Source organism: Chamaea fasciata, unplaced genomic scaffold (assembly GCF_029207755.1).
Source record: "Chamaea fasciata isolate MVZ Bird 193981 ecotype frontalis unplaced genomic scaffold, bChaFas1.0.hap1 SCAF_26, whole genome shotgun sequence".
NCBI classification, from domain to species: Eukaryota; Metazoa; Chordata; class Aves; order Passeriformes; family Sylviidae; genus Chamaea; species Chamaea fasciata.
The window spans coordinates 5,815,434-5,829,242 of NW_027094111.1; the positions used below are offsets into that span (position 1 = coordinate 5,815,434).

The window sequence follows — 13,809 nt, forward strand, 5'->3', positions numbered from 1 at the left end:
TCCGTCTGCCCCCCGAGGTCCCCCCCATGTGTCCCAGCTCCTCCCCATCTACCCCAGACCCCCCCATCCGTCCCCCCCCTCCGTCCCCCAAGGTCCCGCCATCCACCCCAGGACCCCCCCGTCTACCCCAGCCCCCTCTGGTCCCCCCCAGGCTCCTCCCCCGTCCCCTCCTCGCCCCCTCCGCTGTCCCCGGGCCGTGGCCGTGCGGGGCCGGGGCGGGGCGGCGGCGGCGCGGGGGGGGCGCGGCGGGGCCGGGAGGGCGGCGCGGCGGCGGCGGCGGCCCCGCACCCAGCGCCCGCACCCACCGCCCGCCTCCCGCGGGCGGCGGCAACAAAGGCCCTTCCCCGCCCCCGCCGCCGCCTCCCGCCGCCTCCCGCCGCCGCCGGCAGCGTCCTTGCGGCAGGAAGATGCCCGGGGAGGTGCCGCCGCCGGCGCCCCGGGGGCTGCGGAGCCTCCCGCTGCTGCTGCTGCTGCTGCTCAGCGCCCGCGCCGCGCTGGTGAGTGCGGGGGCACCGGCGGGGGGCACGGCCCGGGGGGCACCGGCACCGCGGGGAGGGCGGCGGGGACCGGCCCCGAGAGGGGGCGAGGGCAGCCATCGGCACCGGGAGAGGGCGGCGGGGACCGGGGCAGGGCGGGGGTCAGCGGGGACCGGCTCCGGCACCGGGAGGGGTCAGCGGGGACCGGCACCGGCACCGGGAGGGGTCAGCGGGGACCGGCTCCGGTACCGGGAGGGGTCAGCGGGGACCGGCTCCGGTACCGGGAGGGGTCAGCGGGGACCGGCTCCGGGGACCGGCAGCGGGCGGCGGCGGCCCCGCGGAGGAGCAGCCGCGGGCAGGGGGGTGGGACCGGCCCCGGCCCCGCGCGTGGATCGGTGCCGCGGGGGACGGGGCTGTGCGGGGTGGCACCGGCATCGTGCGCCGGGCAGCGGCACCGCTCCGGAACCGGCCTCGGCACCGCGCGTGGCTCGGCAGCGGGCGGGGACGCCCGCAGCGGGCCGGGGGCGTGGGGCCGGCAGCGGTTCCGGGGGGAGCCGGCGCCGTGCGGGGTCTGGCAGCGGCAGCCGGCGGGGGGGCGGCACCCCCGGGACCGGGACCCGGCTTCGGGGCTCCGGCACCCGCACCCCGCTCCGGGGTCCCCCGGCTCCCGAGGGGCTCCGCCGCCCGCAGCCTGCCCCGCGCCGGCCCCTCCGTGCCCGCAGAGCCCCCCCGAGCCCGGCAGGCGCTGTCCCCGGGGCTGTCCCCTCCCCTGCGACCCCCCGGGCGGTGCCGGGCGGGGTGGCGGCCGTGGGGAGGGGGCTGCGGGCAGCTGCCGTTTGAAGGTCGTAGGGAAACACGCCTTGAAAAACCACGCTGAGGGGCGGGGAGGGAGGAACCCCCCCGGCTGCTGCTCGGGGGCAGCTGAAACTCGCCCCCCCATCCTTCCCCTCTGCCTCCCCCTCCCCTCCTGCAGCCCCAGCCCCTGGTGATGGGGCGGGGGGCGGCAGATGCAGCGCCCGCTATTCTCCTCCCATGCGGCCGGAGGGGAAGGGGCTGGCGGTCCTCGGGGCACTTCCAAAATTGCTGCTTCCCCCGGCCAGCCCCGCCTGGGAGAATGGCCGCGGGATCCTGGGGTCCCTGGGACCCTCCCTGCCCCGCCTGCTCCCTGCCCGAGCCGGGCGCTGGAGTTTTGGGGCGCTGCCTTTTGGGGGATGCTCTCCGGGAAGGAGCCAGAGGATGCTTTTCCCTCCCAGCCCGGGGGCAACGGGAGAGGGTGGTGGGGAGGAAGGCTGCTCCTCCTCCTCCTCTCCTGAAGAGGGGAAGAAGCCCCAGGGCCTGGCTGCTGCACTGAGTCACCCGGAGCTCATCCCTCCTGCCGGGGCTCTGGTTTGGGGTCCCCCAGGCTGGCTCCCCCATTTCTGCACGGGGGGCGTTCTCCCGGCAGCAGCTCTGCCCCTCTGGAACAGAGACACAACTCGGGAGTCTCCGAGGGATGTGAGACACTCCTCCCGCTCCTCTGGAGAATCCGCACGGCCCTGGATCCAAGGACACTTTATCCAGCCCAAAATTCCCCCTGCCATGGATCCAGGGGAGCCTCTGCTCCCCGGAGCTCCCGTCCCTCCAGCCGCGGAGCTGGGAGGTGACGGTGGCTGTGCCGGTGTCCCCAGGTGTCCCCAGCACCCCTGGCGGCGTGGGGGTCGGCTCTGGGGGGGCTCATGAGCTTCTCCCCTTTTGGGGAATTGGGGTTGCTGGTTACCGGATGAGGCTGTCGGCGTTCCCTGGGGGGTTTAGGCCGTTCAGGGGAGGCCGTGGGGCTGTTCAGTGCCGGGCTGGAGGCCATGGGATGTGGGACAATCCCGAGGGCCGGAGGAGCCGCTGCCTCCACCCGGGGGGATCGAGGCCTCTCCTCTCCCCTTCTCTTCCCTGGAGCTCCTCAACCCTTCCTTCTCCTTGGACAGACCCAGCTCCTCCCTCGGGTCACCGGGAGGGAAGCAGGAACTTGGCACATCCCTGACGAGGGGACGGGGATGGATTTGGGGGTTCCTGTCCCCCCAGTGCCGGATCCTGGGCTCTGCCAGGGAACATTTCCCCGCAGCAGCACCCGGAGCGTCCCCGGCTGCTCTGAGGAGCCGGAGGAGGAACTCCCGCCCCGCTGGCCCCGCGGCCGAGAGCTCCCGGGACGAGGCCCCGTGCGCAGCCGGGGGACGGGGACGGGGACAGGGATGGGGACAGGGAGAGGGGACAGGGCCCCAGCATGGCTGGGGCCTTGCTGGCTGTGACACCTCCCGGGGCTCGGTGGCCTCCTTTGATCTCCCGCTGTCCCTGACCCCTCCCGGCCCGGGCTTTGGGAAAGCTGGGATGAATCCCCTTGGGATCGCTCCCTGTAACCCTTTGCGTGCCGGCATGGGAGAGCAGGGGGACAGGGGCTGCTCCTCCTGGCGGGACCCCTCCCTGGCCCAGGGCCTTTCCCAGCAGTGCCGCCGACAGGTTTGGGTTTGGCTGTGACCTCACGGGCTCATCCCTGGTCCTGCCTCATCCCTTTGGAGCTGGACAGGGAGACAGAGCCAGGCTCCTGCTCCAGCCGTTCCCGGGGCAGGGATGGGCTGAGCCCCCGTGGGACAGCCGGAATTCCCGGGACAGGCTCCTCTCTGCGCTGCTGGGAATGCTGCCCACCCCCAGGCCACACACACGGCCCGGGAAACCGCTGCTTCCTCCTCGTCCTCCTCCTCCCCCTCCTGCTGCGGGCAGGCAGAGCTGGCAGCAGAGCGGCAGCCGGGGCCCGCTGGGGACACCTGGGCAGAGCGGGCAGGACAGGCAGCGCTGCTCACGGTAATTAAAGCTGATGAGCGTTAATCAGGCCCTGGGTCATGCAGGGGCTGGGCACAGCCAGCCCCGAGTGCCACCCCCGGCTCTGGGGTCCCCAAGGTGGGGCTCAGGACGCTTCGTTGTGGCCCTGGCGGCGGTCGGAGCCCAGCTTAGGGATCAGCTCATCGCCTTAATTACCGACAGCGTTGATTGACCCCAACCCTTCACAGGTCCCCGGGGCGGCGCTGGGGCGGCCACGTCCGGGATTCCCGTGCGGGGGAATCCATCGGGGGATGCTCTGGGTTTGGTCCTGGATGGTGTTTCCCTGTGGAAGGACATCCCCGTGCCTCCTGTGACCCCTCCAGATCCCCCCTTGGCTCAGTCCGGGGGGAAAATGAGGAGAACAAAGATTCCTGCAGGCCCTGCAGAGTTTGGGGTGAAGCCCCCCCTGCCCTGGGGGATCGGGGGGGTTCAGCCTCCCCACAGCTCCAGGTCCCGGCAGGGTTGGGGGGTCACAGGGCACCCTCATCCCCGTGATGTTTTCCGGTGTTTTCTCGGCAGCTCCCTGGTTTCCAGCCTGGCCTCGGGGCCGTGGGGAGGGTCTGCCCTGAGCTTTGGGGGTGCTGTGGGGTTTGGGGGGTGGGTTGGAGCTCCCTGGTGCGAGCCGGGGTCACACGGGGCTCAGCCCGGCCCCGCCTGTAGGGACAGCCCAGCTCTTCCATCCGCTCCTTCCTCCTTCATGGAGAAAATGAGGGAAAAGTACATCAAGGAATGAAGCGATGGGTGCCCAAGGGGTGCGGGCTCCTCTGGCCCCTGTCGCCTCGTACCCCGGCCTATGTGCGCCGTGGCAGTGAAGTCCCCGAGTGTCCCCGAGGCTCCTTTTCCCTCGGGGGACGCGCGGCAGCCCCGGGAGACGGCGGCGGGGGCTGGGGAATGCCGGGGACGTGAGCCGGGTACCAAACCCTGCGGGCCCGGCGGGGCTCTGGGAACCGGGAGCGCTTCCCCGGCCGAGCCGTGCCCGGCTTTAACGCCGCTCCGGCTCCTCGTGTCCCCGTCCCCGCCGCCTTCCCGGGGGCCGCCCGGCTCCGGGCGGGCTTTGGCCGCTGTTCTGCCCCTGGAACCTCAGCCCAGGAGCTGGCGGTGCCCGGGAGACGGGGAGCAGGGATCTGGAGGCAGAAATCCCCCTCAGAGGCGCTGGGGGCTGTCCTGGGATCGCGGAGGTGTTTCCCTGCATCCTCCAGGACCTCCCTTCCCTCCTGGCCCTGCCCGCCCGGCCCGAGGCTCCCGTGGCTCGGGAGCTGCTGCAGAAGGATTTCTGCTCCGGAGCAGGGGCGTCCCCGAGCCCCCGGCGGGCAGGAGCGGCCGTGGCCCCGCCCGGTGTCACCGCGGCCCCGGCCGCTGGTCCTGCGGGGCTCCGGAGCCTCCGCTCGGGTGTGGAGGGAGCAGCGGAGCCTTTCCCGTGCCTTGCGCCATTCCCAGCTTTCCTCCCGTGCCTGGTGCCATTCCCAGCTTTCCTCCCGTGCCTTGCGCCATTCCCAGCTTTCCTCCCGTGCCTTGTGCCATTCCCAAATTTTTGCATCTGCTTTGCGCCATTCCCAGTTTTCCACCTCTGTTTTGTACCATTCCCAACTTTTCTCCCTTGCTTTGTGCCATTCACAGCTTTCCCCTCGTGGCTTGTGCCATTCCCAGATTTCCCAACCGTGTTTCATGCCATTCCCAGTTTTTCACTGGTGTGTGGTACAATTCCCAGTTTCCCCCCGTGTTTTGTGCTGTTCCCTGTTCTCTCCCTGCCGTGGGGATGGAATATTTTCCACGGGCAGTGTCCAGCGGTGCTTCCCTGGCCCGGCCCAGCTCCGGAGGAGGAACACGGAGCTTTTGCGGCCACTCCTCCTCTCTTCCCATTAATTAATTTGACATTTAAGCCGAGCTCCTCGTGCAGAGCTCCTGAGTGTCTCGGTGACCTCCGGAGCAGCTCCAGGATGGGAGCTGCTGGAATTCCAGCTGGGAGGGAAGGACGTGGCCGGATCCAGGCAGAGGAGGCTCCTGGGGGGCAGCACCTGCCCCCCAAACTCTGTTTTGGGGCCTTCTGTGCTCAGGAAGGAGTGGGATGGACCTGGCGTCCTGTGGGATGCTCCTTGGGGCTGTGGGAAGGTTGAAAGCGTTTTTAGAGCTGGTCCTTCCAAGGATTTTTGTTAAAATTGACTCAAAATTTTAATTCCGGGCTGATTGAGGCTCTGCATGGAGAGCACAGCGATGATCTGGGGGGACCCAAAGCTCCTTTCCCACCTCAGCATCCCAGAGCGGGCGATCCCAGCCCTCCCCAGGCAGGATTGGGGTTGGGATTGGGATTGGGATTGGATTGGGATTGGGGCTGGGCCGGGCCGTTCCCTCTGCCCTGCCCACGGGGGTGTTCACGTCTCTGTGGCCACCACAAAAGCCTCTCCCTCCCTCGGCACAGCTTGGCCACGGCTCAAACTCTTTCTTTCAAGATAAAAATAACAGCAGCAACCTCAGGGCCGCTGCTCCTGCCCCGGCTGGTGGAGAAACGGGGATTGTTTTAGGGAAAAACGGGGGGGAAACCTCAATGTGGGGGAGTCTGGGCACGAATCCCCCCTGGCTGCAGCCCCAAAGTGGGACCTGGAGCCAGGGAAAACCGGGAAAAGCTGGGAAAAGCCTCATCTCCCCAGCACACGGAGCACAACTTGTTGGCAAAACAGTTTGTTTGCCAAAAAATGCAGTTTTCTGGAGGAGGAGGAGGGGAATGGAGCCGTGTCAGGAGCTGCCGAGGGAAGGGTTTGGGGGTTGGGAGGGATGCTCAGGCAGCAAATGTCAAAAATCCAACGCAGGGCCGCGTTTTGGGGCAAGGGAGTGGGAGTTTGGGGCCAAAGCGGGCATTTAAAAGAGAAGAAAACTCTCGTTTATTTCTCATTTCTGCAAGTTTAGCTGGAAGGGAACAGAAAATCGCTGTGTTTGTGACCCTCCCCGAGCAGTTTGCCCTGCACAGGCAGCAGCTCTGGGAGCACACAGGGACCTTTACTTCCCCAAACCTGATCCTAATCCACCATTCCCAGCTTTTTTTCTGGCAAATCTGGGCTCCTCACAACATTTCCAGGTGCTGGGAACGATCATGGTATCCCTGGGGAACTTCTCCATGCACTCAATGAAAATCGAGCAGAAAAACCTGGGATAATGTAAAATTTTCCAAGTTTTGCAAGTTTTTTGCAAGTTTTTTGGGGAATGGCATCATCCAGATATTTCTTTCCCCTCTCCCTCGGGCTCCAGTGCCAGGGGAGGGAGATGTGGGAATCTCCTGGAGATGGGATCGGGGTTTGGAGCTGGGACAGCACCTGGGGGAGCCTGGACTGCTCCAAAGCCCTGGCTCCGGGCCAGCAGAAAATCCTGGAGCTGCCAGGGGTTTGGGGATGGAATTGGGGGATTTTTGGCAGCTGAGAGCCCCTGGAGGCCGCTCCAAGGGTGAGGTTCCCTTTTCTGGTGAGGCCCCTGCGATTCTGGGTGTGATTTTGGGCTTTGGTGTCGCCTCCTCCAGAAATAATCCAGGATTTAACAATTCCAATTTCTTGCTGATTTAACAATTCCAGTTTCTTGCCCAGCTCGGTGCTCCGCAGCCCGGGCTGTGTGGGGGGGATCTGATGAGCACTAATTAGGCTCTAATTAGCCCCCAGTGGCCGCAGGTCGGTGCCCTCTGTGCGGCCTCTGTCAGAGGATCATTACAAACACCCCCTGCAAACCTGGGGGGTCCCGGCGTTAATTACCCCGGAGTTAATTAGGGACAGAGCTGATGAGGGCCTGGGCATCCATCAGGGCAGGGGACTGGGATGAAATGGGATCCTGGGCAGGGTTCATTGGCCAAGGGGCCTCTTCCTCCCCCCCAGGCTCCTCTGGGATGTGGGAATCTCATCCCACTGGGCTCCAGAATCCCAGATCCACGGAATTCCTGGGGTTTGTTCCCCCTGGAGCTGGGAGGAGCCATTTCTCCTCATGCACCAGCGATGAACTGGTTTAGGCGGGAGCTGGGATGGGTTCCCCTGGATCCTGGCATCATCCTCTGGAAGTGGATCCCAGGATTGCCCCGTGTCCCTTGGACATTTCCTGCAGCTTTGTGGGCTCAGGGCTGGGCAGGACCCCCTGGATTTTGGGGGTGTCACCAGTGCTGGAATTGGGGTGGCCCTGCTGGTTGTCCCCCTTTGCCTTCCTGCCTTTAACTTGGATTAATTGATCCCTGCTCCTCCACCTCGGAGGGCTGCGCCCTCTGCATGGCCAGCACCTGGCAGTGTGTCCCCAGGTGTCCCATAGATGTCCCTAAAGCCACCAGGGGTGGGGGTGGGAAGATCCTGGTGGGATCTGTGTGTGGGATACCGGGATGGGAGCAGATCCTGGATTTGGAGCATCCCGAATCCCTTTATTTTCCATGGCAAGAGCTCCTCAACACCCTGACAGGAGGAGGAGGAGGAGGAGGAAGGAGAATCCATTGGATGTGGCACGGCTGGGTGGGCAGGGATGGACGTTGTCCCCCACAGGGACACCCCTGTGTCCGCAGGGACACCAGCCCCTGACCCAAGAGGAAAAGGGCATTCCAGGGAAGGCAGCAGGCAGGGAGTGGACGGGCTGCCGGGAGCAGCAGCCCCAGCCCCTCTCTCCCACCCCCCACGGGAGTTTGGGGCTGAACTGTGACTTTTTGGCTGCTCAGGGAGCTCCTTCCCACCCCGGAGCACTTGGGAATTGTGCTGGGCAGGGATCTGGGAATGGCATTCCCATGGGCTCTGCTGTGTCGGCTCTGAACAGGAGCTGGTAAAAATCCTTTATTTCTCTGAGGGTTCTGTGAGTCTTCTTTCCAAGGAGCTTTTTGGCTGCTGTTCCCATTGGCCTGGGGTGAGGCTGAGGGTCTGCCTGGGATCATCCCAGAGGCACGGGAGTCCCGGGAACACAATGAGGGGATTTTCCTGCTGATTTTCCTGCCGATTTTCCTTTCGATCCAACTCCGACATTGCTGATTGTTCTTGCCGGCTCCAGCCAAGGCCCAGTCTGTGATCCCAGTGCCGGAGCCCCTGGATGAAAATCTTCCCCATGGATGCTGCCGGGGATCCCAGGGCAGGAAGGGGAGTGGGATTGGGATGCAGAGCCAGCTCAGCTTGTTCCCATCCCTGGATCCATCCCTGCATTGGGAAGTGGCTGCTGCCCCTGGGCCTCCCCATCCCTCTCCCTGCTCCTTCCCTGCCTCCAGCCGGAGTTTTCCCTGCTGGGCTGGGTTAAATCAGGATGTGAGGAGCAGGGATGGGAGAGGAGCTGGGCTGGACACTGAGGATTGGGAAGGAGGGACCATTTCATCCCTCCTGCTCCACTTTGGATGCTCCAAGAGGTGAATTCCCCATTCCCAGAAAACGCTTTTGGAGCACTGCGTGCCTGGATTTTTGTGAGGAGCGGCAGAGCAGCAGCTGGGCTGTCCCTGAACTTCTCGGCCTCCTCCTCTCTGCTCTGGGTTCGGCCTTAAAACCCCAAATCTGCCCCCAGACCCCGGCGTGGGCTCCGGGCAGGGAACAGCGGGGTCGGGGCTGAGCCGGGTCGGGGGGGTCACCCCAAAACCCCATCCCTGCTGCAGGCAGGGCCGGATCCCTCCTCGGTGCAATTCCAGCTGCTCCCAACGTTCCAGCCGGAGTTTGCCTGCAGCTATAAATACCTCGGAGCGCAGCAAAGCCCCCGGAGGGTTTAGGCTCTATATTTAGGTTCCTGCAGCACAAAGCCATATTGCACGGAGGCTGGGCAGTGGGATCTCCTTCTAGGAACTGGGGGGAGGAGAGGACAGGAGCAGAGGGGTGTGATGGAGCCTTTCCGTGTGGATCCGGGGCCGGATCCTCCCCCTGCAGCCGCTGTCCCATCCCGGTGCTCCAATCCGGCCCTTTCTTCCCCCAAACCCCGGCAGAAGTTGCTGCCTGAGCGCGGGGGGGAAAGGGGCATCAAACATTTATAGGCCTCGCGAATCGTCAAGGAAATGTCTGGCTCTGTTAAAATAGCAGCAGCAATTAGAGGAGAAGGGAAAAAGAAAAAAAAAAAAGAAAAAAGAAAAAAGCCCAACTCAACATCCACGGCGGGTGTGTTCTCCCAGCCTGCCCGTCCTCAGCCGGGGTCACAGCTCCGGGCTCCCCAAACCCATCTGGGGGATGGGACAAGCCCTGATCCCCCCCGACCGGTCTGAAACGCGACCTGGCGGCTCTGCAAACACATGCCGGCCTCGCTTCTGCCCTGAACTGAAAGGGCAGTGAGAAGTTAATTGGGTTCCTTCTTCTTTCGGGGTTTTGCAGCGGGCTCGGTGCTTCCTGCCCGCCTCTGCTCGCTCCTAATTAGGGAAACAGCAAATCCGAACTTCCCCGGCGCCTCGGTGGGATTTATCCTGTGGGGACTGCTCCTTCCCCTCAGCCAGGGGTGGGAGGTGAAGGAAAACAGCCAAACCCCGAGGATCAGGGGAGTTGTGCTGCTGCTGCGTTATATGACCCGGGATCTTCCAGAGGAGAAATCCGCTGTTTCTCCAGCGGGCAGCAGGGCACGAGGGTCACGCCCGCCTGCTCAGGCTTTGCACTGCGCTGCATGAAAATCAGGGCTTTGGTGACTCTTCAGTGTTTTTCTCTCTCTGGCAAAGGTTAGAACCTGAGTGAGGAGCAGAGCGAGCTCTGGGGTGAGCAGGAGAATTGGGGTCCAAGGTCGGACATGGATTGGGGCTCTGCCTGCCCCAGGTTTTTGGGGGCACAGCTCAGAGCTGGTGTGAAAAGGAGAAAGGAAAATTCCTGGAGGGGAAATCCGGGGCTGGGATAAGCGGCAGGAGGATGCCGGGGGGTGACGGCCACAGGGACCTGGGGGGACACATTTTCCTGGTCCTGCTGACGTGTAGGGATGTGTTTGCCAAGGAAGAGAAGAACTGAGCCGGTGGAATGAAGGTGGACCTGGTTAGACTTGAAAACAAGGGGTCAGTTGGTGCTTCAGGCTCAGGAATTGGCTTTGGGAACAATGTTCCTTCCCAGTGGGATCACCCCAGCCACGGAACCCACGGGAAAATCTTCCCACCGTGAAATCAGAATTTGGGGTGTTTCCTTCACCCCCTGGGCTGTGAGAGCTCCCGTGGTCCCATTTTTAAGACTCTCCTGCTGGCTCCGGAGCTGGAGGTGCTTTCCTGAGCACAAGGTGGATCCTGCAGCTCTTGGAGTGGAGGACTTGAGGAAAACCTGGTGTGTGGTGGGGGATGGTCACTGCAGGGGGACAATCCTCCCTGCTCCTCACGGAGCCTGGAACATCTCCCGGGGGGAATGAGCTGAGCGTGGGGGGAAAGGAGCAGCTTCTCCTGCTGGTGGCTGCCAGGGAATCCCGGTGCCCTGGGCTCACATTCCCTTGGGATGGAGTTCTCCCTGCCCTCATTCTCCTCCTGCTCTGCGGGGTTGTGGGCAGGAAGAGCTGTGGGCTTTGAGGCGGTGAGGCTGGAGGCCAGGCCTGCCTGGGATGCTGGGAGCCATTCCCACGTGGAAATTCTGGTAGCTGGCCCTGTGTGGGGATACCGGAACCATTCCATGGAAATGCTGGGACCCATTCCCTTGGGGGGATCCTGGGGAGTACTCCTGTATGGAAATGCTGCTGCCTGTCCCTGTGTAGGATTTTGGGACCCATTCCCATGTGGGGACGTTGGTACCTGGCCCTGTCTGGGATTGTGGGGCCCGTTCCCATGTGGAGATGCTGGTGCCTATTCCCATGTGGGGATCCTGGCACTTATTCCCACAGTGAGATGCTGGTGCCTGTGTGGGGGCCGTGGGCCCCATTCCTGTGCGGGGTTATTGGTACCTGTCCCTGTATGGGACTGTGGGACCCATTCCCATCAGGAGATGCTGGTGCCCATTCCCCTGGAAGGATTCTGGCACCCATTCCCATGAGGAGATGGTGGTGCCCATTTCCATCAGGAGATGCTGGTCCCCATTCCCATGAGGAGATGGTGGTGCCCATTCCCATGAGGAGATGGTGGTGCCCATTCCCATCAGGAGATGGTGGTGACAATTCCCATGAGGAGATGGTGGTGACAGTTCCCATGAGGAGATAGATGCTGGTGCCCATTCCCATGAGGAGATAGATGCGGGTGCCCGTTCCCATGGAAGGATCCCGGTCCATCTGTCATTCCCACCGGTGTGATGCTGTTCCCTGTCCCCCCCAGGGACGCTGCTGTGCTGGGCACTGCCCTGAGCCCCCCTGAGCCGAACGAGGTTTCTCCTCCTTCCCCTCCCAGCCCTCCCTGGCCGGGCAGGACATTTCCCTGCTCCTTTTGTCCCCTCCTGTGGTGCTTTCAGGCACCTGCCACCGAACTAAACTGCTCTGGCTGGGAGAAGAGGCCTCAGGTGCAGCGAAAACCCTTCATAATTTATTTGTTCCTCACCTGCTTCCAGGCTGGATCCCAGAGCTGCCGGAGCTGGGTTTGATTTTCCCTCTCCAACAATAAATTTTAATTCCCCAGCGAGACCAGCAGCGTTGAACAGCTCGGGACAAGTGACACCAAACGTGTCAGGAAGGGACATTTTCAGCTCAGGCTGCTGAAAATCCTTAATGCTGTGGAAAGAGCAGGAGCCTCCCTCCTGCCTGGATGTTTGCTGAGGGAAACAACAGGTTGGGGAATAAATATTGGCATTCCTCCCCTCGGGGGCTTCCCAGTGCCGTCCCCAATGCAGCCCCGCAGGTGGATGCTGCCCGGGAGAGGGAACACGCTCAGCAGCGGTGGATTAGCCTTGGATCTTTTTTTTTTCCCTTAATGGAAAAAGCCGTGTTCACACGGAAAACCAATCGGTTTGTGCGGCCCTGAAAGGCACGAGCATCCCAGAGGCGCCGGGAACAGCTCCTGGCTCTCTGCTCGGCCTTGAAAAAAGGTTTAAAAAAATTAAAGCGTGGAGGGCGCGCCTGTGGAGCGCGGGGCTCTTTGCGGAGGAGCCGGAGGGCTCTGGAGCGGGAGCCGCGATGGATCCCCGTGGGTGCTCCGAGCCCACCGCGTCCCCCGGAGCGGCGGGGTGGGGATGAAGGCTCGGGGATGCGGGGATAGCAGGAATAGCGGGAAGAGCCGGAATAACGGGAATAGCGGGGATGCACCGCGGTGCGCGGGGGCGGCTCCGGGGCGGCCCCGCAGCCGCGGGCGAGCGCAGGGCCCCGCCGGGCTGGAGGAAAGTAGGTCGTGGCTGTGCTGGCGTGGCCGCCCCGTCCTACATATGGAAATCGGGGCTATTCCTGGCCGCTCCTGGCGGGCTGGGCCGTGTCCCCGCTCCGGCCCCTCCGCGGGGCCCGCCCCGGGCACGGCCCCGCTCCCTCCCCGCAGGTGCTCGGGGGACGCTTCGTGATGGAGCTGCGGGGCTGCTGCCCGGGGATTCCTGCCCGGGAAACCTTTCCCTCCTCTCTTGGGATGGGTGATTCCGTCCTGTGGATCCCACTCGGCTTCCCAGCGCTTGGGGGGAGTTAATTCCTCATGGAAAAACTGGGGCTTGTCCCGGCTCCTCAGCCCATCCCGTGCGGGGGCTGGGTCTCCCTCCAGGGCTTCCCCCCAAACCCACCCCTGGATTGCTCCCATCCCCTCCGGGCTGGACTCCAGCTGGAAATCGAGGGTTTGGCAGCATCTTAATCAACCCCGCTTTCCATTTCCATGACAACCCCGCGGAAGGTGGGCAGGAACTCCTTCCTGTCGGACACACAGGAGCTGGCAAACACCGGCTCCTGCTGCCGGGGCAGAAAGCACCTCCCGGGACGGGCTAATCCTGGTTAAATGCCAGCAGCAGAGGGGAAAGGGCTGCTTGGGCTTTCCCCCGGTTTGGAGTCCTGCCTGTGGGGAGGGGGAGCCGGTGTTGATCCAAATCTGCCTGGGAGAGCCTGGAATATATTCCTAATTAATAATTCTTAGGGGTTCATTAGCTGTGGCTCAGCACCAGAACAGATCCTGGGGGGTCTCCAGTAACGGGACTGGCGCCGTTTTTGGGGCAGACAGGTGAGGGTTGGTTTGAGAGCAGTGACAGCTCTGCCACTTGAACATGGCCTGGACATGTCACCCCCACATTCCCAGGGTTTAATGTGAGCTGGGAAAGGGGCTGAGCCTGGAGAAAAGGAGGCTCAGGGGGGACCTGGTGGCTCTGCACAAGTCCCTGTCAGGAGGGGACAGCCGGGGGGGTCGGGCTCTGCTCCCGGGGAACAGGGACAGGAGGAGAGGGAACGGCCTCAGGCTGGGCCAAGGGACGGGAAGTCGGGTATCAGGAAAAATTTCCTCATGGAAAAGTTTGTCAGGCCCTGGCCCAGTGGCCCGGGGCACTGGTGGAGTCCCCATCCCTGGAAATATTTAAGGAATGTGGCACTTGGGGACAGGGGTGACTGGTGACCACCCAGTCTGGGTTAATGGTTGGACACCACGGTCTGGGGGGGATTTTCCAGCATCAGTGATTCCAGAATCCCGTTGATGTGTGACCTGAATGGGCCTGGGTGCTCCCTGCATCCCTCAAAATGAGAAAAACCCCTT

General features: G+C 63.6%; 1 protein-coding gene across 1 annotated transcript in view; it reads left to right on the forward strand.

Annotated features, from left to right (window-relative positions):
* Positions 1-378: 378 nt before the first annotated feature.
* The window catches only part of SDC3 (syndecan 3), a 46,026-nt gene continuing 32,595 nt past the window's right edge, over positions 379-13,809 (forward strand). Inside the window, exon 1 of the mRNA XM_066204227.1 lies at positions 379-497. Coding sequence (XP_066060324.1) covers positions 408-497 — 90 coding nt within the window. The 5' untranslated portion in view covers positions 379-407. The remainder of the gene's footprint in view (positions 498-13,809) is intronic.